At 34.2% G+C, this 26,878-nt stretch overlaps 1 protein-coding gene across 1 annotated transcript in view; it reads right to left on the bottom strand.

Annotated features, from left to right (window-relative positions):
* Window positions 1–26,878, bottom strand: part of PCLO (piccolo presynaptic cytomatrix protein) — a 392,120-nt gene that overhangs the window by 69,427 nt on the left and 295,815 nt on the right. The window contains exons 11-16 of the mRNA XM_024991035.2: window positions 18,334–18,442; window positions 17,732–17,799; window positions 16,488–16,702; window positions 10,396–10,446; window positions 6,258–6,382; window positions 3,517–3,543 (exon numbers count right to left, since the gene is read on the bottom strand). Coding sequence (XP_024846803.1) covers window positions 3,517–3,543; window positions 6,258–6,382; window positions 10,396–10,446; window positions 16,488–16,702; window positions 17,732–17,799; window positions 18,334–18,442 — 595 coding nt within the window. The remainder of the gene's footprint in view (window positions 1–3,516; window positions 3,544–6,257; window positions 6,383–10,395; window positions 10,447–16,487; window positions 16,703–17,731; window positions 17,800–18,333; window positions 18,443–26,878) is intronic.

Below are 26,878 nucleotides of genomic sequence, written 5' to 3'. Positions count from 1 at the left end.
TAAGCAGAATTCTTGAATGTGAGCAGAAATCCAGGTGGAGAAAAAAGTGGAGCTCATTTTTCTTTCCTACCTTGTCTAATAAACACACTACGGTCTCTAATGGGAAGGCTGAAATAATATTATTTTAGGATAAGTAAATCATATCTAATAATCAGAGAGTTTTTTTAAGAAGTGAAAATAAAAAGCCAATTAGTGAAGATGGGACATGGTGCTTATCAAAAAAGCTAAACCTTTGTTTCCTTGAAGTTTTGACTAATTTCTTTTTTCTTTGATTTTTATTGTTATGGTCACTTTTTCATAAGTAGGTATGATTTTAAGGCTGACAGGAAATATACTTAAAATTTAATTATTTTCTTCTAAACCAGCAGAATAAAACAGTTCTCTGAGTTTCTCTTTAATTAAAAAAAATTGAGAAAGAAGAATGGAATATAATGGCTTATTTATATTTAACCCTCATAGAATTATATAAAATATTGAAGGTCTTCATTTGCTTTCTCTTGATTGGAAAAATATATACATATTTCTTTATTGAAAAATATATAATGAGTCATATATATATACACATAAATATATACATATACATACATAAACACATACACACACACACATATAGTGAAGTGAAAGTCACTCAGTCGTGTCCTACTCTTTACCCCATGGACTATACAGTCGATGAAATTCTCCAGGCCAGAATAGTGGAGTGGGTACCCCTTCCCTTCTCCAGGGGATCTTCTCAACTCAGGGATTGAACCCAGGTCTCCCACACTGCAGGCAGATTCTTTACCAGCTGAGCCATAGGGAAGCCTAAGAATACTGGAGTAGATAGCCTATCCCTTCTTCAGCAGATCTTTCTGACCCAGGAATTAAACTAGGGTCTAATGCGTTGCAGGCGGATTCTTTACCAGCCAAGTTTTCTTCAAACTTACTCCTCTGAGGATATTGCCTTTAATTTAGAAAGAAGCACAGAGCATATCCCATTTTACAAGCCCTGTTTCTCTGTGTGAAAGAACGTATATATGACTTGTCACTTGATTGTGCTCCCTGAGGTCTGAGACTATGGCTGTGTTCTCAATTCCAACCCCAGCAAAGAGTTTGGAGTAGTTTCTGCTAAATAAATGTTTATTGAATGGATCCTTAAAACATGTTTGTACTTCTTTTTTTCTTTAAAATCTACTGAAATAAAAGAAGTTTTGGCCTTCAAATTGTAAATATATACAACATGTATACCTGTTTCACATTCGTTCCAGAGGAAATAGTTTGAGATGCTAACAAGGGTGTTTAGAGAAAGTCCAGCCAGGAACTGGGCTTCCAGGTACCAGAATAGTGAAAATAAGCTTCAGTTATAGCAAAATCTCATCAGTGGGAAAAAAAAAATCTGCACTTTGTCTAGCAGTGTAATGCAAGAAAGCAGAACGAAATCCTTCAGATATGCTCATTTTCATTTCTTAACTATCTAGGCACAAGTATTGAGTTAATGGACTCTAGGCTATTGTCTGTCTTTCACCTCATCTTGGCTGATATCTGGGCTATCAGAGCTTATGAACATCTTATTCAAAGGATGAGAAGAGGAAATGAAAGGAGACAAGAAAACCAGACCAGTGAAATTCTTTTAGTTAACAGGACATTAAATTTTTTTTTAATCATTAAGGATGTATTATACTTATTACTGAAGAAAAGTTGCCTGATTTTCTAGTGTTGTTAAATAATTTTGTATAATTCAGTAGCCAAAGCATTCTATATCTCTTTTCTGTTGCAGGGTTAAGTGACCACTGGCAACATGAAATTTATTATACATCTCTATAAATAATAGCAACTGCCATTTATTGAGAGCTTATTATGTGCCTGACATTATGCTTATCATTTTTGGTACATTCTTCATGTGTTTGACAAAAATCCTGGGAGGGGGCTATTAAGATTCCTAGGTAGCAGAGGACATAGTTTTAGAGAAACCTCACAACTTCGAAGTGGTAGGGCTGAAATTCAAACTCAAGCTCTTAAGGACTTTACTCATTGGCCTCTTCAGTCTAACTTACAATGTCAATACTTTATCAGTATAATTCCTTTTCACACTGACAGTTCTAGAAGACATGATGAAAATAACTTCAATATGAAAGATATGACTAAGGGACTTCTAGATCTTCTATACTGTAATCCAGCACATCTCAGATCATTTTGACTATTATTTACATTTACAAAAAACATGTTCTCTTCTAAATTAAATATAGACAAGCACTGTCATTCTGACAATTTCCCTCTAGTTTCTCCTGATAAAAGAGAGAAAGCTTCTGAATAAAGGGACTGATAATGTCTGTTCTGAATGACATGATCCCTTTGAAACAAAACTCATTTTGCCTATCAGTCTGAGAGGTCTGGATGATGCCTGAGAAGAGAAAGCCAGTCATAACAAGTGACCTTTCTCAGTTTCAAATTTTCTGGTAGCCATAATTATGTGGCTGCAAGGAAATAGCTTCTGGGCACCAGAAAGGTTGTAGTGGCTAATACTGTTCTTTGAAATATTTAAATATTTAAGCTCTTACAAATTAGAAACTGCCTGTTTTGCCCAACAGTTTGTCAGGTTTATTAAAGATGTTGAATTTTATTATCAAAGACAAAAATCCTGTACCATTAAAATTCTGGGTGGGATTAAAATTCCCATCACTGTGTTGCTACAGATGGTACAAGATTCACCTCCCCAACTAAATAACACATTCAATTTATATGCAATGAGGTGTGCAAAAAGTGCTTTTGGCTATATATTAAGAAAACCCCTTAACTAACAATATACTGATTTAACACCCTCTAGCAGAAAATAGACAAAGGAGGTTGTTCTCATGCTGGAACAGGAAGATTATGGCATCCTAAATTGCACAGCAATAATTTTGTGGTACATAAGGTCTAAAAGCATGGAAGTGTTTCATCATTAGATCTGCTGCTGCTGCTGCTAAGTCACTTCAGTCGTGTCCGACTCTGTGTGACCCCATAGACGTCACCCCACCAGGCTCTCCTGCCCCTGGGATTCTCCAGGCAAGAATACTGGAGTGGGTCTAAGTGAGGATAAAAAATGAGACAACTCTCATGTTTAAGATGGGATATATACGTAGTACTGGTCATCCAGAAGGCCAATTAATTTCTTCTGAAAAATGAGTATATATTTTTTTAATTTGTCATAGAAGACTCAGAAGGACCTAAGCCATGATTACTGCATGAGAAGCTAAATGAATTTTAGCAAATTATAAACAAAAACTTTAGTTATATCTAATTTCAGAATGATATTTCTTTATCATACTTTTCTATGTTTTTACTATTTTCTACTTTTCTATCCTCTTCTGCACATATCTGCTAAACATATTTAGTAATGATGTGATCAGAACAGTCTGCTATTAGCCTAATTCAATTGATAGCAACATACAGAAAAATAAAAATTATAACTGCAGGTAAATGTACATGAAAGGCAAAAAAAAAAAAAAAGAACTCTAGACATTTCAGCAAAGTGTGACACTGAAAGAGAACCAACTCTACCTTGCATTCTGGACAACCATGACTTGACTGCATTGATTCCAAGATCGAGAATGAAGGATACAGCAGAAAAGTAGGAAAGACAGGAAGAAAAAAGTTAGGAACAGAAGTAAGGAAGAAAATGTGAGAATAAAAACTAAAGGAGCTGCACCATAATACACAAACAACATGAGGTAGAAAATAATCGTTGAACCAAGGTGAAAATAATGCTTCCCAAGTATAATACATTCCAAGGTCTTGGTCATTATAGTAATTAGGAGTAATTTAAAGAAAGGGCTAGGAATTGAATAGGAATGGCATACTAGCGTGCTTTTTGGTCAAATCCCATCTAGAAGGCATATTTTGTTTGATAAATTGCATGGGGATAGCTTTCGGTGGGAACCTCACTCTTCATTTCATTATAGTTCCCACCCATCTTTCTGTTACCCACTCTGGAATGGACTGCCATATTCATGCCATCTGTCTGACCTTTCCAGTTATTCAAGTTTGCAACGGGATTGCAATAGGATTAAAACATATCCTGTAACAAATAAAAGATAACCACTCTTTTATAGTATAAAAAGTGACACTCTAGGGTATTAAAGAAGATAGAAAATTAAAAGAGAGTGTCTATTTTCACTCATTAGCAAATGCTGATTAGAGATATAGCCTTGGCAGTGATTTCCTCTTATACTGTCATTAAATAACACTAACGGTCAAATGACCCAAATAAAAGGCAGAATGCAGTTATCAGTTTGTTATATTCATGCTAAAAAATAAAGTACTCGAGGAGGAGGGATAAATTAGGAGTTTGAGATTAGCAGTTACAGACTACTACATACAAAACAGATACACAGCAAATTCTACTGTAATGCACAGAAGCTATACTCAGTATCTTGAATTAAATCAGTTTGCTGTATACAGAAACGAATGCAACATTGAAAATCAACTATATTTCAAAAGAGTAGAAACATTGCAGTTATACTACTACATAAAGATAAAAACTAACATAGAAAGTCCCCTTTCTTGTTCTATAGGGCTAGTTTGAAATGTCTATGAATTAAAACTAGAGTAACAATACCAGCAACTCTAAGTTTCTAAATAAAATTGTTGGGTAGGATGAAATTAAGGGCTGTATACTGAATTAGATATATCACTTGGCAATTTTCAAATTATTTTCTGAGTATTATCTAATTTGATTTTCCTGAGCAACTGAAAATTATGGCTCTCTCTACCATGGCTCTTTCAATATCAACAAGGAAAGTGAATCTCTAAGAATTGATGATTTGACAGTTGTGACAACTGGTAAGCAGCACTCAAATGCAGTGTATAACTCTAATTTAGATCCTGTTCAAACAGACCAAATATAGTTATAGAACATACTTTGTATGATTTTAGTGTTTATAAATTTTTTGAGCTTTGTTTTATGGCCCACAACATAGTTTATGATGGTTAATGTTCCATGTGCACTTGAAAAGTATATATATATATATATATATATATATATACACACATACATATTCTGCTGTTGATGGGCAGAATATTTTATATATATCAACTAGGTCATCAAACTGGCTAAGAAAATATTAGGAGGCAATTGGGGGAAATAAGAGATTTAAAAATTAAAAATTATTATGTGTGGTATTATAATTACTTTTGAAGTTTTTTTTTTTTTTAGAAATATATACTATTTGCATAAAAAAGTTACAATAGTTGAGATCTATTTTAAAATAATCTGCATGGAGGGAGTGTACAAGGGTGAAAATGAAACATGATTGGCTAGAGAGTGGTAATTGTTGAAGCTGAGTAATGGGTGCATGATGGATCATTATATTATTCTTTCTACTTATACTTCCAATGACTGAAAATTTCCCAGTAAAAAGTTACATTAAAATGTTGCTCTTCAAATTAAATGAAAACACAGCAAAAATGAAACCAGAGTCTTCAATAACCGTCCCCTAATTTTTTTAACTATACCTTCAATTGTTGATTACTTATGGTTCCATCATACTGATTTGGCTAGTATAAATTCTTCATAAAAGGTAATGATCTGTTGGGTCCAAATTACTGGTTTGAAGCCATCCCTGAATTATGATTTATATATAAGATTACACCCATTTGCACTTATTATGTGAAAATTAAACATCTCTAAAGAGTACTTGCTTTATATAAACAGTTTATATATTACACAAGAGATTTAAAGAGATCTTTTTCATTTATCTACCAAAGTTGACATTTCAAATATTATTCTTATTTTTTTATTTTATAATTTTAGAACAGTGATTTGAAAATATGCATGTAAATAATGATCCATCAAGTCATTTAATGAGCATTTAATTATTGAATAATACACATGTCCTATAAGATAAAAGAGTAACTGGTGAGTCCTTGAACACTGGTTTCACAAATACATTTTGAAAGGTAAACTAATTCTTTAAATCTGCCACAGACAATTCCTGAAATGATTTCATAGTCTACCTGACTGGTCATAGCACAAGAAGTTTCTAGAACTAACATACTAATACATTCTTATCCAAGCAGCTTTTGTTATGATCATGAATCTCCAAAAACCCATTAAAGCTTAATTATAAATTTTTAATTCCACCTTGCTTACTAACTGGAAATAAATAAGTATGACATGTATTACAGATAAAACTAAGAAAAAGATACAAAGCTCTTTAGAGATTAGAAGACATTATCACTATTTAAAAAAAAATCATATGGCAATATTTATGATACTTCGAAGACATCACTTCTTTACTTACCCTCGCCCTGGAAGAAGGTACACTTTAACAAAGGGGTCTGAATAACCATTGTTGTCTCGAGGGACTAGGTTTCTTGCTTGGAGAATATGTATTATGAGATTTTCAAGATCATAGTTGATTTGAAGCTTAAAGGAACAGCAAATATTCCATGAACATTATTTTGTTTTTAAAAAAGCATATAATACATTATTGTTCAATATTTTGCCAGTATTTAAAAAAAATTCTCATAAGAAGCATTAACTGTCACTTTCATTTTATTTGAAACTGAACAGACCAGTTAATGTCTAATTTAATTGGGAGCTCCCAGGCACACATTAATTACTAGTAAATGTGCTGTTCATTCTTTCCACTGTGAAAGTTCTGGCCTGTCTAAAATTCATTTAGAAGGAAAATAACACAGGGAATGCTAATTACATTTTTAAACAAAATTTCCACTGTTAGCAAAATCAGAAATGTTAATGTTCATAAATACAGTTGCCAGGATTTTGAAAATAAATTAACTAATTGATAAATTTAATAGAAAATCTCTTTTGCATTTCATCAAATAGTTAACAGTGGGTAGAATCATTGTTTAAACACAAATACCTTAGTACTGAATTGTCAGGATATTTAAGAATGTGCAATTTGATCTCTTTCTATAGTACACTAGCTGATAAACCTGTAGCTTTTCTTTTTGTGCCTGCTTTCTTAACAGAGTGAGGTTAAGATAATAAAATACAATTGTTCTTTAATCTCAGAAACTGAAGAGAAAAGAAGAGGCACTGTCTCATAGATGTCTAACGGCTGTTGAAAAGTTGTCATTGAATAGTAAAAGACTTACCATTCAAACTAAATTTTAAGAAGCCAGCATTATTCAAAATAATTGAATTAACCAATTTTTCTCCTTCAAAAATGAAAAATTCCTTTGGCATCATTTAGAATAGGACAATTCTGTTTGATGCTGTTTCAATTTATCAAATAACAGAAAGGAAAGTGAAAGTGTTAGTTGCTCAGTCGTGTCCGACTCTTTGTGACCCCACGGATTGTGCAGACCCTATGGACTGTAGTCGGCCAGGCTCCTCTGTCCATGGGATTTCCCAGGAAAGAATACTGGAGAGGGTAGCCATTCCCTTCTCCAAGGGATCTAGCCGACCCAGAACTTGAACCCAGGCCTCCTGCATTGCAGGTCGATTCTTTACTGCCTGAGCCACCAAGGGAGCCCTAACAGAAAGGAAGAAATCTATACTTTGAAAAGGAAAAACCATAAATAAAAAATGAATGTACTTTCCATAATCAAGCAAAACAGATATGCTATATTTATGTTGAAAATGGAATAACTTAGATGAGTCAGCCTTCATTTAAAATTTAATATTAAAACGATCTACTGATTTCAGCATAATTTTGATCTGATTACGTTTTGTGGCAGAAAAGCAATCTTTGTTCACTTTTCTCAGTACAGAAAGCTCCAGAGTCTCACTGACCACCATGAAAACAATATGAAACATGAAACACAGAGCCATGAAGGAAGAGGAGAAATAAGAAGTCTAGGACTGCAGTAACTGTGTTTTAATGGAGTACTAAAATACAGGAATTATTCTGCAATTAATTTCACTGAGGTTTAGAACAGCTTCCAAATCTTTAAGGAGAAAATTTCCCCCTTTTTTTCCTTTCTCTGCTGGCCTAAAAGTCCATTTTTAACTGGTGAGGCAGCAAAATCATTTCTTATTGAAATAGAAATTTGCAGGATACTCTAAGAGAGTGCTTTCCAAAGTGTACTCTGTAAATCTGGTGCCTTAGAGAACACTTAGAGTTGCTTAGATGTTACATGTGAGAGAAAATGAGATGCCCCCAGTACCCCTTAACCAGACAAATTCCATTCTGGCAATTCACTGTTTGGGTGTTTACACAAGGTTTCATCTGGAATAAGGCTTTGCTAAAAAGACAGAAGATAAAATATTAAAAAATGAAATCACTGTCATAAGGAAGTATCTCCCCTTGCTGCCCCCGCCCCCCCCCCCCAAAAAAAAAGAAAAAGGAAAGGAAAGCAAAGCAAATATCCTGGGAGTTGAAAATATTAGAGCAAAGTTCTACTGTAAAATTAAATATTACCACTGAAGTGAAAAGAAAATAAGAACAAAACAAATGAATTTACTTACGAAACAGAAATAGACTCACAGACAGACAATGAACTTACAGTTGTTGGTGGGGGACAGCGGGGAAGGGTGAAGGAGAAGGAATAGTTAGGGAATTCGTGGTGGATGTGTACACATCGCTATATTTAAAATGGATAACCAACAAGGACATCCTGTGCAGCATATGGAACTCTGCTCAATGTCATGTGGCAGCCTGGATGGGAGGGGGCTTAGCAGAGAGTAGATATATATGCATGTATGTATACATATATATATATGGCTGAGTGCCTGTGCTGTTCACCTGAAACTATCACAATATTGTTTGTTCATCAGCTATACCCCAATTCAAAATAAAATGGTTTTAGAAAATAAACCTTTCAGTAAAAAACAAATTATAACAAGCCAAAAAGAAACACAGCACATGTTGGCCCTTGAGCAAAAAATTTAAAAAATGAGACAAAGAAAGAGATATTATGAATCAGAGTATCTAGCATTTTCTTTGCTGCATGTGAAATTAAAAGAGATCACCTTTGGCTTTCTAGAAGTGAGAAATAGCAGTGAGACAGCAAGATTGAGAGCATATTGGTGATTTCAGTTCCATCCTGCTGGGTCCTTCTTATTAGGGTGCCCATGTTCTGTGCTTTTTCTTCATTTCCACTCTCACTCTCCACTCTGCTTCAATCCGGGTATGCCCGGATGACAATTGATTTCTTTGTCTTTGTGTCCTCCTCTTTATAATACTTCCTAGAGGCTGTGGCTCTATGAATTTCTACGACATATTTGTTTCATTTAGCCTGTCCCTCACTCTAAAATATTTCCTGATCCCTCTATTATGTTGTGGCTAACATCCTTCGGGTTCTGTTCAAGGTTCTTTTAATTTAGTCTTAACTTATCTCTACAGGAACATTTTCCTGCAGCAGAGCAGATCTGTTCCTTTCATTACCCTCTGGCAGCAGAATTGTTCCTTGTACCATTTCTTCTTCCAGGAAAACACTTCTCCTTTTTCTATGCTTATCCTCAAATTACTTCAAATCTCTGTTACCCTTTGTGAAAATGTACTGTGGATGCAACTAAGACTCACTGTTCTTTTCTCTTATCGAAAATGTACTATCTTCAAATAGCTATTATTTTCTATTTTGTTAATTCTTTTCACATGACATTTCTTACCTACCCTAAATTACTTTTTAGTATTATCTAAAGTATCATTTTTCTAACTTTTCTGAATCTGCCCATTTATGATGCAATATATAAACACAGAAACATGCACACAGAACTAAAAAAAAAAAAATAATGATTTAAACTATTTTCTTCTATCTTCCTGGTCAAAATCCTCTCAATTAATTTGATAAATTACAGATTGGTTATGATCTCCAGTATGAAAAACACTGCTCTAGAGTAACTGTTCAGCAATTATTTAGCAATTGTTGACCAGAGGAAGAAAAGAGGACAGCATTAGAGTCATGAAACTCTCAATGCTGCTGTTGCTGCTAGGTTGCTTCAGTCGTGTCCAACTCTGTGTGACCCCATAGACGGCGGCCCACCAGGCTCCCCTGTCCCTGGGATTCTCCAGGCAAGAACACTGGAGTGGGTTGCCATTTCCTTCTCCAACGCATGAAAGTGAAAAGTGAAAGTGAAAGTGAAGTCGCTCAGTCGTGTCCGACTTGACCCCATGGACTGCAGCCTACCAGGCTCCTCCGTCCATGGGATTTTCCAGGCAAGAGTACTCTCAATGAGAAACCTTCAAATTTCCAGGAGAATCTGTCATGTTTGAAACACATTCAGCAACTATAAAGTAAATGAGACTTAATACATTGGTACTGTTAAGGTATTAGGTAGATTTCAAAGTACAGAATTCCAGAGGTATAATTAGATTTAATAAAACATATATCGTATTAAAATACTTATACCTATCTATGTCATAAAACAGGAAAAGTTAAGGTTCTAATAGTGCTTACAATCTCAATAGACCAGTGGGAAAAAGAGCCACAAAAGATGGTATAATAATGATCTTTTAAAAGCATTCATACCTGAATTTCCCCCGTAATTGGATGAGAGACAACCTTTGCTGCATCAGTAGGCTGCAATGTTAAGACATATATTAGATTAATGGATAAACCCTTTACAGGATTTACCACTTAAATTTCCCTTTGAGTTAAGTTCTGTTTGGTCAGAGCACACTGCCTGGAAAGCACATTTTGTCCATTTGGTTGCTTCAGATTATGGTGTCTACTTACACTTCTCAATACATGTTTAATTTTATAGATACATAAATCTCTTTTTCATTGTGTGAAGCCTGTTTTGAAACTATAATTTTATACCTGAAGTAATGTACATTCAATTACTTAAGAAATGGAACACTTTTGGTTGAAAGTATTCAATTTAAGTATTAATGGATTTTCAATGTCTATAAGAAAATGAAAAAGATATTGTTTTTACTTGATTGCCTAGGAGGCCAAAAGTTATAAAAGTCCACCTTATATTCCTTTGCTGGGTTCTCAGTCCAGTCCTACTCTCTTCTAGAATGGGACACCCAGGTAAACACTTTTTAGCATTTCATACCCCTTTAATTAAAAGTCCGTAACATTTGATCTAAGTTCACATTTCCTTAATAATTTTCTTACGTCAGTAAAGCCTTAAAAACCATTCAGAATGTGATCTGATAAAGTGATTCACTCTGCTGATTAAATGACTGATTACTGATCTGTTACATTTCAGTAGAATGTACAAATTTGTACAAAAAAAGGAATGATGTCCCTGACTCTAGATCTACAACAGAATTTCAGGCAATGTGGCATCACTGTAGGGAGACATTTACTGAAATGGAGGCAAGCTTACTACGAGACAGCAAAGGCCCTGTATCCCTATATACACATCATATTGGCCTTATAATAATAATTAACTGGAAAAGGAAAATTCATCATATTTAGGTGTGTTTCTGCTACTTTTTTTATTATTTTATGCTAGAAATGAGAGCAATCAAAGAAGACAGCTATCTTCCAGGTCTTGTTTTGTGAAATATTAAAAATTATGTGTAATCATTGGTAAAGTTATAGAGAAGGGTTTAAATTTTCTAAGCCATATATCCTTTATTAGTAAAGCTCATTTACATGAATGGCCATTTAACACTGAAACTATGCTCTAGCTGCAAAGGATAAACTGCTAGTTATTGAACAATTATGTTTACTTAATTCTTTTATGTTTAACTTTTAAGGAAAGCAAAGGAGTCGAGACAAAGAAGGAATACACAAGTTCCTGAAACTCTATCTCAATTAAAGATGGGAAGTTTCCTAAAACTAGATATCCATGAATCTCAATGAGCAAGGCTGAGGGATAACTAGAGATAAAATGTCAAAAATAGGATGAAAAAAACCCCAAGTAATGATTGATAATGTATTTTGTTTTGATTTCATTTTGATAGTTATAACTCATTTGAAATATGATCATGCAAACATAACTAGAATCAGTGCAGAGAATATACTTATGGACAAATTTTAAATGTTCTGGGGTGTGGCATTGAACTTATAAAGGCACACAAGGATACAATAATATCTGTGTACAGTGGGCATATCAGCTCCAGGTAGTTATGGTTTAAGATTAGAGACAAGTATTTCTTTTCAGTGATGTCATACCCTTGTGAAGCTGGTTTTTGATGACTGTGGTGATTAAAAAAAATGTACTGCAAGAAAATTAGTGTGATCAGTGTGGAAGAGGAAATGCAAGTGTCAGTGTCCAAACCAATTCCACTATCTGAATAGTTCTGCAGTCCCTTCAGGCATACATATCCCACTGATAAATAATTTTAGTATATAACTATGAAATAGATACATCATTTTATTTCATTTTATGTATTATTTTTCCAATGGTTACTAAGATGTTAGGACATAAATACTAGTTAAATTGTTGGGACCTAACTATATAATAAATGTTAATTGTTTTAGGTATCTCTTTTGGTATAAGGGCAGTATGAAAAAATTACTGAGCTGTTGTGTGCTATGATAGAAAAGTCTGGGAGAGCAAGGACCTACTTCATTAGAACACTTAAAACTAGTAAGCATTTTAGTTGACATTTATTTATACTATGATGGGAGAAATTATTCAGATTTTAAAGATAATATGAAGAAAATCTGATTAGATTTCAGAAATAAAACAGCTTGTGGCAGTAAAATAAAAATTTTGGAGGAAAAAATTCATATTGAATTAGTAAACAAAATAATTTAAAATGGTCATATGTAAATATATAGCATAATTTAACCCTATGTCTAAATAATTTAGATTCACATTTTACTTTTATTTACTTAGAAGCAATCACTTAAACTGGAACATTATTAATAGATTAATAATTACTTATGAATAATCACTCAAAACATTTAATAGATAGTGTTCTAAATATACATAATTAATGTATAATTATGCTATGGTTTAAATATTTTTGTTTTAATTTACTCAATAATATTAATGTTTTATAATTTAATATATAGTTAGCCTCATAACTAATAAAAACAAAAGGATGTTAAAATTATAATTTTCTAAATTAACTGAAGAACATATGCTATATTTGAACATATTATCTGACTCAGAAACATGTAAGCTTCAGACCATTGCTCAGTATTTCTCTAATCTCTCAATGTCAATATTTTAACATTGTAGGATTTGTAGAACAAATAAAAATAAGTATTGACTTTTATGCATACTATAAATATCATTAAGTTTATTTATTTTAAGAAACTCAGTACCAGCTAAATGTTGATGATAATAAACTCTCCAAAAGATGAATAGGCAACAGTCCCTTTCTTCAAGAGTGTTCACATCTATTCACTATATATTTCTGTAAGTATATATAGAATCTCACTAATAACCAGATTTGATTATTGTTATTACTATTAATAAGAATTAAAAAGCAATCTATATACCGTCACTGTCAAGTAGACTATAATGTGAGCCACATAGGTTATTTCAAATACTGTAGTAGTCACTTTAAAAATATAAAAATAAATGGTAAATTGATTTTTAAAAATAGATTTTGTTTATTTGACTGCACCAGGTCTTAGCTGCACCGGTTTTAGTTGGGTACGTTGGCTCTTTAGTTGTGGTGTGTGGGATCTAGTTCCCTGACCGGGGGTCAAACCTGGGCCCCCTGCATTGGGAGCACGAAGTTTTAACCACTGGACCATCAGGAAAGTCCTGTGCGATTAATTTCTACTGACATATTTTATTTGATGTAATTTATTAGAAATACTATCATTTCACCATGAAATCAATATAAAAAATGTAATGAGCTATTTTACATGTTTTTTTATACTAAGTCTTTAAAATCTGTTGTATAATTCACATATACAGCATATCTCAATTAGGACTAGAACATTTGAAGTGTTCAATTGCCACAGGTGGCTAGCAGCCTCTGTCATGGACAGTGAAGCTCTATAGCTGTTTCAGCAAAACCTCTGTAAAACTACACAGGTCACATTCTTGGCATAGAAAAGAATTACCACATATCATAAAACGTATCAGTAGCATTTCCCTGATATTTGTCCTATAATACCTGTGTCCTATAATACCTATAATACCTGTGTTCATCTTCCAATCATTACCAAAAAAGTTCACATGAAAAAAAAACTCTATTTTTTATTCCCATAATATTATAAAGACTCACAGGTACCACTGATGTTTTAATTTAATTTTAATTTATTTTGTTATGGTCTATGCAAGCTACTCTGCTACGTGCTTAGGGAGCTATAAAGAAAATAAGAAATGGCTTTTGGTTCTTAATGAGTGTGCAGCCCATTTAGGAGGGTAAAATAAGCAAACAAGTAACCATAATCAAGATACAAATTGTTTTACTAGATACATAAAGCATCTGGCACTTTGGAGGGAGGGAAGGAGGAGAGAAGGATGACTCTAAGGAAGGATTAGAATATGGAAAGGCTTCGTAGAGGAAGGGTTTCTGTTATTTTTGTTTATCATTGACTCTTCATTTTCTGCAGATTGTAGAGTAAAAGCAAGGCATGGCATTTAATGTCTTTCAATTTACAATTATCTAGGCTTCTCCTCTATTTATTATCCCTATATCTTTTGTATACCATAACTTAAGCATACAATTTTCTGTTTCTCATTTTTTTTTTTTTTTGGTGGTGCATTCTCTTCTTCAATGTTGGTTCCTTTTTCCCTTTTACCAAACGGGTTCATTAGCTAAATGCCAGCTTTCCTAACCCCATTGTCCCAGTGCCCTCTGCAGTTTTTAATGACCACCAACATTATAGCTTTACTGAATTTGTTTATATATCATCCTTCATCTATACTTAAATTAGTACTTCTTAAACTTCAAGGGGTATCACACTCACTTGGAGAACTTATTAAAACTCAGGTTGCTTGGTTTTATCCCTGGAGCTTCTGATTCAGAAGGCATAATGGTAGGATCAAGAATTTGCATTTTTAGTAAGTTCCTGCCTGATGCTGGTACTACTAGACTGAGCAGGCTTTAAGAACCACTGGTCTACATAGTATACAGGGATGGATTTTACCCATCTTTGTATCTTGCATTCAAATTATGACTCATGGTACTGAAGGCAGCATCTAAAAATGTCTTTGGAAAGTAGAATGAGTTGATAACCCTAAGAAATAGAGTACTTAGTAGCAAGGCTATTGTAAAGATCTGACAACATTAAGTTTACTGTGATAATCTTCCAAGGAACATTCCCCTTCCCCAGGTAGAGGCAGGGAAGCTGACATTCCAGGTAGCAGGGATGAATTTTAAACAGGAGAGGGACCTAATCCAATCACTGTGTCACAGATCCATAGTTGGAGGGTAGATTAAGAGGGAGGAAGAGAGACTGGTGAGCGGAGTGACTAGTAGTAAGTGCAATACTGCAGGTAAAAAAGAATAATGCTTTACTAAATGAAATTGGCAAGTTCAGAAAAGACGGAAAATTATTGGAGACTTATCAAAAAACTAGAATTCACAGCACTAGGATTCAATGAGTCAAAAGAAAAGATGAGACGGTGCTTTTATATTTGACTTAATTTTCTGGGAGGATGGTGATGTCAAATGCTGAAATAAAAAAAAAATATCTGGATGACAGACTTATAGAATTTATTGTATTTGGTGTGAAAACTTTGTTAGCAGAATTTGTCATGTCTTTAGGTCATCTGTGTGGAGATACTGAGAAATCAGAAAATGATATCAGCCTGTAACTTTGGAGACAGGGCACCTCCATGAGGTAATTCTTCAAAATTAATACATAATTGCATGTGGGAAAATATAGTTGTGTTAAAATTTATTTTGAAATTGAGTCTATCTTTGAACTTATTCCTCATGAAACCTTAAAAAACTATTTTCTGAAGTCCAGTCAACTTATCTAACCATAGCCTGTCCTTCCTACATATATTTCACCACATAAGGAAAAACCTTTATGTTTAAACAAACAAACAAAAAACCCTTTTAAATGTATTTATCAATCATGAAGAGAGTTTCTCTATTAATAATCCAATCTATGGGGGGAAAATTACAAATTGTCTATATTATCACCTGGTCCTATTAAGTTAAAATTAATTTATGTTTTCTTTTAATTCCCCAGTAACTCTAAAATAATACTGTTAGAAACATTTATTCTAACTGAAGAAATGCATGAAGAGAAAATTTATTAGTATGGAATTGGATACATTTCAAAATAGCAATACTGTATTACTGGGTTTCTTGGTTTCCTGTTGTCCTAAATTATCCTCATTTCGTGGTCTTTTTTACTATTTATTTAAATTACAAAATATAATGTAATTATATCTTGTGTTTCGAAAAAGATACAATGACTATATTTGATACACAAAGAGGTTCAGATTTATGTAACAACCACAAAGAAAAAGAACAGGAAGCATCAGATACATTTTTTTTTCAAGTCCCTCATAATAACTGCCACAATACTTTAAGAGAGAAACACATCATTTTGATACATCTTGATCAGTTTTATCCTGAGATATGGAAACCTTTTTTGTTTGTTTCAGCAGATCAATAGGAAAGGAGAAATTACATGAGAAACACCTTTAGGACATGATACTATATTTCCCATCTCCTAATTTGAGTAAGGAGTAGAAAATAAGCAATTTAGAGGCTGCATTGGGCATTTCTCACCTTGCTGCTGCTGTGTTTCTTTTTGCTCACTGAGGGTGACCCTGGCTGCCCAGGACTGGGAACGGAACTGGATCCTGCTGATGTAGGACCTGAATGAACGTGAGATCCCTTTTCAACAACAGATGACAGAACCAGTGGTGACTGCTGTAGTGAGACCTTCTGGAGCTCTGCTGCCAACTGCTTGGGATCAACCCCTGGGGATTTCGCTTTATCCACTGCAACAAAACCAAATGGCTTCACATATTCTCAGTTTCATTGGTACTTAATACCATGGAACTTATCTGAGTTCTAGATGACAAAGTCAAAATGTTATGTAAAACAATTTAAATTAAAAAGAAAATACATGCAAGTGTACCTTTATAAATCTATTTCTCAGGAAGTCTAGAAGAGACTGAGAAAGAGTACTGAATTACAGAGGAAATTTGAGGTTCCTATTATATCATTAGAAAAATGCTTGTAAATGTTTTATACAGAGAACTAACTATATGACAAAATACTCTTTTATTCACTGGAATTTAATTTCTATGATTGATTGTTTTTATTTCTTGCAATCTTATACATCTATTTTTCTAAGGGGAAATTTCAAAGAATATATTTACATTTACAGATATATGAAAATTTCTACAGGTTTTGGTCTGCTCTGTTTAGTGCCATAACCCAGACTCTTAGAGATATTGGCTATAGCATAGGAAGTGCTTGGTAAATATTTATTGAACATGGACAACAATATATTTAATCTTATAAATGAGCTAAATTTATAGACTATATCTGCTATCTAAGAAAGAGTTAAATCTACTTTACTGTGTACTTATATATTATATTGATTTTTATTTATTATAAAAGGCAATCGAATGTTTCAGTAGTGTTCCAAAACTCAGCTATGCTAAAAAGAATCTAGTATTATCCAAAAAGTATATAGGACCCAAAATAAATGACTCCATGAATTACTTTCATATGATGAATTGAATTTTAAAGAATTCCAAATGTGAATTCACACAGCAAGAATTTCATGTGAATTTCTTTAATGGTTCTAACATGTATATATGTGTTTCCCTAGAATACTAAAATGAAACTACAATGCTTCGATTTTCTTACTATTACATAAATATATAAACATTCATATGTCTATACATTTATTTTTGCCTCTATCTGTGATTGTGTCTATATCCTCATCTACAGCTCCATCTGCCTCTACGACTGCTTCTCCATCTCCATCTTCACCACACTTGGAAGCTTTCACCTACCAGCTTTTGGTGGTTCATGGAGTTCTAGGTGCTGGGGATTTTCAGAATCTGACAGCATATTGAGGTCCCTAAAAATTAAAACAAAAAAAAAATTAAGAAAGCAATTGAGGACGTCTGAGACAAAAGGCCCCTTTTCCCAACTACGCTGAGTATTTTTTTCAGTAGGTAAATGAGAAGTGGTTAATGATATAAAGCAATTTCAAAGCATGCTCACCCTTCTAACCAAATACATATTTGCAATGCTGTTAAAAGTCAGCTGATAAAAATGATTATTTAAGGTGAAATCTTTATGGATTAAATATAAGTTCATTTTGAAATACTGTACAAATCCATGAAATCTAAATGGGTTTAGGCTTTCATTGAAATGATGCATGTTTCAAGAAAATCATGAAAGGGGACATAATAAGAAACAAAATTAGCTGAATTCTTTCTGTGCTTTAGACTTTGATTCTGAACACAAGACATCTATAAACTTGCATTCACTTTATTTTCTAATTACAAGCAATCTTTCTGACTGGCAAAGGTTCCACCTTAACAATTTTAAATTAAAAGAGCCATGAATAGCCAAAAAAATGGAAACAAAAAGATGGGGAAAAACTCACAGTCTTACACATATTTCTGCTTCCCCATTTTGCTGACTAATGATACTCTGCACTTCTTCATATGTTTTAGAAGTTAAAGGAATTCCATTCCACTCCAATACTTGCATGCCTAAAAAGAAAAATTCAAGTATAAAATAAAAAAAAAGGCGTGCTATGTCTCATCTGGGTCCACAGGGCACAGAAGACATTGCTTTGCATTTAAAAACCACTTCAGCAGCCATTCAACTGAGCACGTCATTTCAGAGAACATCAGTTCAGAGTTCTCTGGAACATAAATACCAAAACCATATGTAGCTTGATTTCATCAACTTACCTGAACATATAAAATGTGTCTAATACAACATGCAAAATGTTGCTCTTAAAAACAATTAAATATTATCAAACCCATGCATTTTGTTCACACTGTTATGAAGACAACATTCTTGACTAAACCAATTTTTTATGGGGAAGAAATAATTGTAAACACCAATATATTATTTTCTATGTGCAGCAAGCAACTAGAAAAGTGTAAACTCTTATTATGTTATGGAATAGGAGTGGTAGAAAAAATTGTTAGGATTTTGTTGTGAAGCTTCCTTTAAGAAATTGTTATAGCCTCAACTCTGCTCAGATAAAAAAGATTTCCATTAAGTGTCTGTTACTTCACTACATGCAAGACAGTCCTAAGTGGAAGAAACAGATGTTATATAGAGGGCAGCGTCATGGGTGTGTGTATGCTCTATGCTCAGAAGGGCCCCATACTCGGTTTAATCTTTGCTGCTGTCATCTTGAAATTCTTAACACTGTTTGAACAAAGAGCCTGACATTTTCATTTTGCTCTGGGTCCTGTAAATTATGTTGCTGGACTGGTCACAGAGCATTTTGTATTTCCTCTTTTTCTAGAAAGATGATTTTCACAGAAAAAAAGTAGCAACATTATTAGTATTTCAATATTTTACGTTTAGGTTTTTTGGTCCCTTTTATATGAGCTGTCAAATAATTTAGGGTGCATGTTTGGCACATATCACATGGTCATATTATGTAGCTATGTGAGCTACATATAAATTCAGTGAAACCACCCAAGTTATAGTGCCAGATACTTGAGAATGCTACCAGCTTTACCTGAGGAAAAATACCTGCCATGGCTAGAACATTATTTAAAAAGAAATACTTGTTGAACAATTAGGTTTTCAATGAGCTTCATAGATGCCAGTGTGAAATTCCCTATTGTTCACTATCGGCTTCCATGGGAAATTCTAAACATGGCATGATTGAGTCTTAAAAGTTTTAATGATTTTGATATACATTGGTAACAAGTAAGGGAAGTTCTTTTACCATTGAGAAATGGCAAAAGAAGTCCATAAAAATGCCTACAATAACACAATCAAGAATGATGACTTTTCTATAACTTACTCCAATGAAACTTTATCTTCAGATGGGCCTTAGGTTTAGTTCAACAATCCCAGGCTGTTGTACACATAAAATGAGAAAAATTACATAAAAGAATGCGATAATACCTCCAAAGAAAAATTTAGCACTGAAAGTGGTAAAGCACACTGAAAAACACTTCTTTTAGTCACAAGAAAGAGTACATTTATAACCAGATGATTCTGAATTGAAACAAATTAATGGTGTCATAATCCAGAAATTGCATTGCCACTTTTCTGCAGGAACAAATTCTATTAAAGGAAATAGCTGCATAACCTTCTTGCTTCCTGTTTTGAATTTACCTGTTAGTTTTTCACATTTTAAAGGGGCAAATTCATACAATGTAGTTATACAGTGAAATGAAAAATGCTTCTAGTTGTAAAAAAGAAAATCTGTTTAGACTCATTAATAAAACTAATGAAAAAATACAGAGAGATAACTAGCATTTGCTGCTAAGTCACTTCAGTCGTGTCCGACTCTGTGTGACCCCATAGATGGCAGCCCACCAGGCTCCCCAGTCCCTGGGATTCTCCAGGCAAGAACACTGGAGTGGGTTGCCATTTCCTTCTCCAAACTAGCATGTTACCTAGATACATACCGAAGATCATGAACTACATGATCTTCTCAGTCTCAAGATATGCCCGTTGAACCTTCTTTGCCCCAGTAGTTTCCCACTAGCACTGGTGCAGTACTGCAGTTCAGAAGATTTTGCCAATTCTTCTAGTTTTGGTTTCATGGTGAGTATGAAATCTATAAGGAATGTGACTACTTGAACACAGTTACTTAATAACAACTTCGCTTTCCTCTGTCTCTCCAACTTCCTACAAATTTTACAAGAATCACAGGAAAATCAATGAGTATACAAATCACTCCTTTAAATTCATAAAATGATTTTAGCACTTGTAAGAATTAAAATAATTAAGTATGTATCTTCAAATATATAAGTTTTGAAAATTATTTTCTTTGGATGTGCAACCTGGCATGTGGGATCCTAGCTCTCTGACCACGGATCGAACCTGCATCCCCTAGAATGGAAGTGTGAAGTCTTAACCACTGGACACATGCAAATTCTCTTGAAAATACTTTAACTGTAAAGTCCTAGAAACTATTTTAAAATGCATGCAAACATTATTTGATCATACTACACAGAAGTTCACTAAAATAGTATTTTATCACTTAATTGATTTGAATGTAGGCATATTCAACGTTAAGCAAACTTTTTACTCTGACTTTGGTTTAGAAATAATTCCTAGAAGATAGTGAACACATGAATGGTTTTATCTACTGTTTAGCATTGTGAGCAAACACATTTCCTTTAAATTATATCAACGTGTATGCAAACCAGTTATTCAAGTTTGAGATTGTACAGATGGTACTTCAATTATATCCATGCTGCTGCTGCTGCTGTTAAGGCGCTTCAGTCGTCTCCGACTCTGTGTGACCCTATAGATGGCAGCCCACCAGGCTCCCCTGTCCCTGGGATTCTCCAGGCAAGAACACTGGAGTGGGTTGCCATTTCCTTCTCCAATGCATGAAAGTGAAAAGTGAAAGTGAGGTCACTCAGTCCTGTCCGACTCCTAGCGACCCCATGGACTGCAGCCCACCAGGCTCCTCCGCCCACGGGATTTTCCAGGCAAGAGTACTGGAGTGGGTTGCCATTGCCTTCTCCGAATTATATCCATGGAAAGCGCCTATTCTAATAACTTTTACTAGGAATGCTAGGATAATCTGATTTTTGATTTGTATGAGTAATGAGAAAATTAACTTCTTAAAATCTTACACTTTGGTAATTAAAACCCCAAAAATTTAATAAGAAATTATTGAATTAAAAAAATCAGTCACCATAAAACATTCTACATTATCACTAGTTTTAGTGATATTTATCACTATTTATATCAATGTTTATCACTACTTCAAAAACGTATTCTGGATTAAAATTATTACACTATCTATTAAAATTTTATAGATTAAGGTATATCAAAATATATATCACACAAAAGTTCATGATTTTTATTTATCTATTCCACAAATATTTAAGTGGCAGGTACTACACAATTTATCACCTTTGTATCTATTGTTTTATGCTGTTATAAAAATTAATAAAAATGATAATCTAGTAGAAAAAAACCAGAAATATCTTGGCAATTAGCAAGATGAAGATGAATCACAGAGAAGGAAATTCAAAAGTATTTTAAGTATATAAAGAAAAACCTAGACTAATGAAAGATTAGAAAGTATAAATGAAAGCAATAGTGATGTATTACTTAAGTCTCACTATACTGAAAAATGTTTGAAAGCCAGAGAATACAGTGTGCTGACCAGAATATGGGATTAGGGGATTATGAAATATTACGTGGTTGTTTAGCTTTATCACCACTGTATGATCTGAGAATACTATGACCATTTCTGGATGAAAAATACAACTGCTTGTTTACAATTTACTAGCACATAATTATTTTATTGGGAATGCAGATAAATGCAACCACTCTAGAGTACAATGTGGCAGAATGTTGTTAACTAAAGCACATGTACACCCTAGGACCCAAAAAACTTGTTGAGTTTCTATTTATGGGGAGGTGGTAGTATCAGGAAAAATGGACAATGAGAAAAATGGACACTAAATATTTATGATGGAAACACTTAGCAGTCTTAAGAAAGAAATCATACCGGTTGTTAATACGAAAAGATGGATCCATCTTAAAAGCATCTGACTTACAAAACATGTGAGAAACAGGATCTGATCTAAGGGCAATGACATTTACATTCATTAAGATGATATCCCACACAAATTAACATTATACATTATACAAATAACAAACAGACATTACATAAATTATAATGGTTGCTCATGGAGGTAAGAACAGATAGGTAAAGAAAATGATATTAAACAAATGAATTAATAAATGAATAAACAAACAAACACCCCCCTACACACACACAAGGTAGGTGGGAACCTAATGAGAACCAGTGGGGTTGGGGTTGATGTGCTATGAGATAAGAATATGATATAGCTGAGTAAAACAAACAAAAAAAAATAGAAAAAAAACCCCAAACTTAATTAATTCAAAATTTGTATATATTATTCCACTTTTCCACTGATATTAACTATGACTCTAGATTAGTTTCCTAAATTTGGACATCTGTGCTCATGAATTCTCGATAAACTAGCAGCAGCAGGAAAAACTCAGCTGAACTGCTTATTTGTCTTGGCTTTCTAAATAAGCAAAGAAACCACGCAAGTGAGTTTCAGGAGTCCAGTAAGTTATCCCATCAATACACTAGTTACTTATGCATTTTCAAGTTAGGCCATGTTAATATAAGTGAAATGCATAGATAGATATATTTTATTACTTTCAAAACTACATTTAATGTTTTTAGCCTATTTATATATTAACATTGGGTAAAGTCTATTGGGCTGCAAATGAGTTGGACACGACTCACGACAAAACATATGTTAACATAAAGAATGAATAAAGGATGGACAAAGAGAAAAGAGGAAAGGGAAGAAAGAATGAAAGGAGGTAAAGGTAAAAAAAATTGAATATAGTTTCCTGAATATACAGGTCAAAGGAGATGCCCTAATCTATAACAAGATGTTTAATACTGTACACCTGAACACTTAAAAAATCAGCAAAGTATGGCTTTCATACAAAAGTTCTCAAATGAAATTAACTTCTACATTACAAAATTGTCACATTTTGAATGTGAAAAGTTATCTAAGAAATATCAAAGACTACCATTGGAAAAGACCCTGATGCTGGGAAAGATTGAGAACAGGAGGAGAAGGGGATGACAGAGGATGAGATGGCTGGATGGCATCACCGACTCGATGGACATGGGTTTGGGTGGACTCCAGGAGTTGGTGATGGACAGGGAGGCCTGGTGTGCTGTGGTTCATGGGGTCGCAAAGAGTCGGACATGACTGAGCAACTGAGCTGAACTGTTAAACTGAGTTTACTCACATTTTTTTTTTTTCCTATTTCTGTGTCTACTGAAAGTATTGTGAATTAATGACTTCTACACTTATAGGTGTAAAACACATTTAGCTCCAGTCATACAAAATTTTTAAAGAAAACAGATTATCACCTCCTTTGCAGTATTACTGGTCAATTTATTATTGACCAGGGTCACTGAAAGAGGATTGCATGAATAAAATGTCTTGTAAAAACATGCCACAACTATTTCATAGACTCATTATAAAGTAAGCAAGATCCTGTTAGATATAGTAGTTTTAGTTTTTTTTTACAATTGAGAAGTAAAACATGAAGTGACATGACTTTTCTAATACCACATATTTACTTAATGGTAATGGAGAGGCAATGGCACCCCACTCCAGTACTCTTGCCTGGAAAACCTCATGGACGGAGGAGCCTGGTGGGCTGCTAGGAGTTGGAGACGGCTGAGTGACTTCACTTTCACTTTTCACTTTCATGCATTGGAGAAGGCAATGGCAACCCACTCCAATGTTCTTGCCTGGAAAATCCCAGGGACAGGGGGAGCCTTGTGGGCTGCCATCTATGGGGTCGCACAGAGTCGGACATGACTAAAGCGACTTAGCAGCAGCAGCAGCAGCAATGCAAATAGGAACTCTGTTTAACTGTCTCTCAGGTCAATGCTAGCATCAGTAAATAAGAAAACTCATTCAAATTATGCTAACTAAAACTATGTCATAGCCCACCTGAATATAAACAATGTTCAAATATGTAAAACTGGGCACAAAGAACACATATATTATATAATGTTATTTTTAATTACAATACAGACAGATAATGTATCGACAGAAATTGTTTATCTATATGACAGTATTATTTGAAAGTATGGACATGCAAAAATTGAAGATCTTATTGAACAAACAAATTGTGGGATACATCATTTTATGGTGGATAAACGATGACCATTAGGAGGGGAAAAAAAGCTGACTGGCTTTATCATCCTTTTTCTCCACTCCACTCTGAGAAGAGGAACCAATATTACATTTCTACAGGCATAATCATAGGAAACTATGCTAAGTCCTGCTGAAAGGGAAAATAATGTAGGATGGTTTGGTCAATATCACTAATTATCAGGGAAATGCAAATCAAAACCACAATGAGATATCATACATTGCTAGGATGGCTATTATAAAACAAAACAAAACAAAAAACCCCACAAAAGATGCTAAGTGTTGGTAAGGAAGTGAAGGAACTGGAACTAGTATATTCTGGTGGTTACACTGCAAAAGAATTCGCTGGTGGCTCAGAGGATAAAGCATCTGCCTGCCATGCGGGAGACCAGGGTTCGATCCCTGGGTTGGGAAGATCCCCTGGAGAAGGAAATGGCAACCCACTCCAGTATTCTTGCCTGGAGAATCCCATGGACAGAGGAGCCTGGCCGGCTACAGTCCAGAGGGTTGCAAAGAGTCGGACACGACTGAGCTGTGTAGTGTAGTATAACCACTATGGAAAACATTATGAAGTTTCCTAAAAGTTGAAAATAGCATTACCACATGATTTAGCAATCCTACTGCTGGAGATTTATTCAAAAGAATGGAAATGATGATCTTAAAGAGATATCAGCATTCCCACATTCTCTGCAGCGCTATACACAATAGCTCAAATGTGGAAATAACCTAAATATCCATTAACAGATAAATCAATAAAGAAAAACACGGTTTAGAAATACTAAAGAATATTATTCGGTCTTTATTGCTCCTGAATTCAGGAAATTTGCAATATGAGGCATGGATAAATCTTGACAATATCATGCTAAATGAATTAAACCCAGTCACAGGAGGACAAATACTGCATGATTCCATCTGGATGATGTATCTAAAACAGTCAAGCTCATAGGAGCAAAGAATAGAATGGAAATGGGGAATTTCTAATTAACTTGTATGAAAGCTCAGCTTTGCAAGACAAATAAGCTTTAGATATCTGAGAAATAACATTGTGCCTTTAGATATCAATACTGTATTGTTATCTAAATGTTTTGTTAAAAACCATGAAGAGATTAGGCCTCATGTTAAAAGTAGTAAGTGCAATTTTAAAAAGGGGAAAAAAAGAATGTAGGATGAATAAAAAGAATGGGAGGTAAAGAGTTGTAGGGAGAAGATCTCCCCTAACAATGGTGGTTGGAGATTGCAAAGGCAGTAGGGAGCAATGTTCTATTTGCTTATATTATCCAGGGAAGATGGCATTACTTCAAAGAGAAATTTCTATGTGGTGCCTTTAGAAAAGCTGACCTTAGATTTGGTGGCTCAGATTAGACAGAATTACTCTCATGAAAATCTGGTCATAGTATAAGGGCACCACACACTCAAGGAAGTGGGCTGGCTAGATCACCACTCTCTCTGTGGGGCAGGTCAATGTACAGGGATCCAACCTTCATTGTTCTAGAATGTGTAAGACCCTCACTGGGAATTTCTCCAGCGCTCATGGGGAGAGAAGCATCAAATAATAAATGTGATTCAATTTTTCAAAAGTAGATGAAAGAAAGAGTGGAATTGATCACATTTGATTTACAGAAAATGTAATGTGCTTATTATACACCAGGGTGGTGTTGCAAACTCATGCTTTTTAGACAGAATTAAGGTAAAAAGGGAAATGTATTTAGCCATGATTTGTGGGTTCAACTTGAAGAAGGTTATCGTTATAGAATTCTTTTTCTAATCACTATGATTATTAACATAATCTATTATTCCAGCTCAGTATTTCCTGGAAGGTTTGGTATTGATGCCAAAGTTACTCTGTGGCTACAGTTTAAGGTGTTTAGAATTAGATATGTTACTTCATATAGACTTAAATAGAATGTGGCGGAATAAGGCAGGAAACAGTTTATAGGTACTGAAATTTGATATATCCTCTCCAAAATAATATAACACATGACAACTGAGCGACTTCACTTTCACTTTTCACTTTCATGCATTGGAGAAGGAAATGGCAACCCACTCCAGTGTTCTTGCCTGGAGAATCCCAGGGATGGGGGAGCCTGGTGGGCTGCCGTCTCTGTGGTCGCACAGGGTCGGACATGACTGAAGTGACTTAGCAGCAGCAGCAGCAGCATAGAGATATCCAATGATAGCTACATGATGCTAACATCTCATTTAAATCAGGTTGCAGTTCATAAATTAAAAACTTTTCTCCATTTAATTTCCCAATTT

The sequence above is a fragment of the Bos taurus genome, chromosome 4 (assembly GCF_002263795.3).
Source record: "Bos taurus isolate L1 Dominette 01449 registration number 42190680 breed Hereford chromosome 4, ARS-UCD2.0, whole genome shotgun sequence".
In the NCBI taxonomy this organism is placed as follows: Eukaryota; Metazoa; Chordata; class Mammalia; order Artiodactyla; family Bovidae; genus Bos; species Bos taurus.
This window is presented reverse-complemented; position numbering and strand designations above follow the sequence as displayed.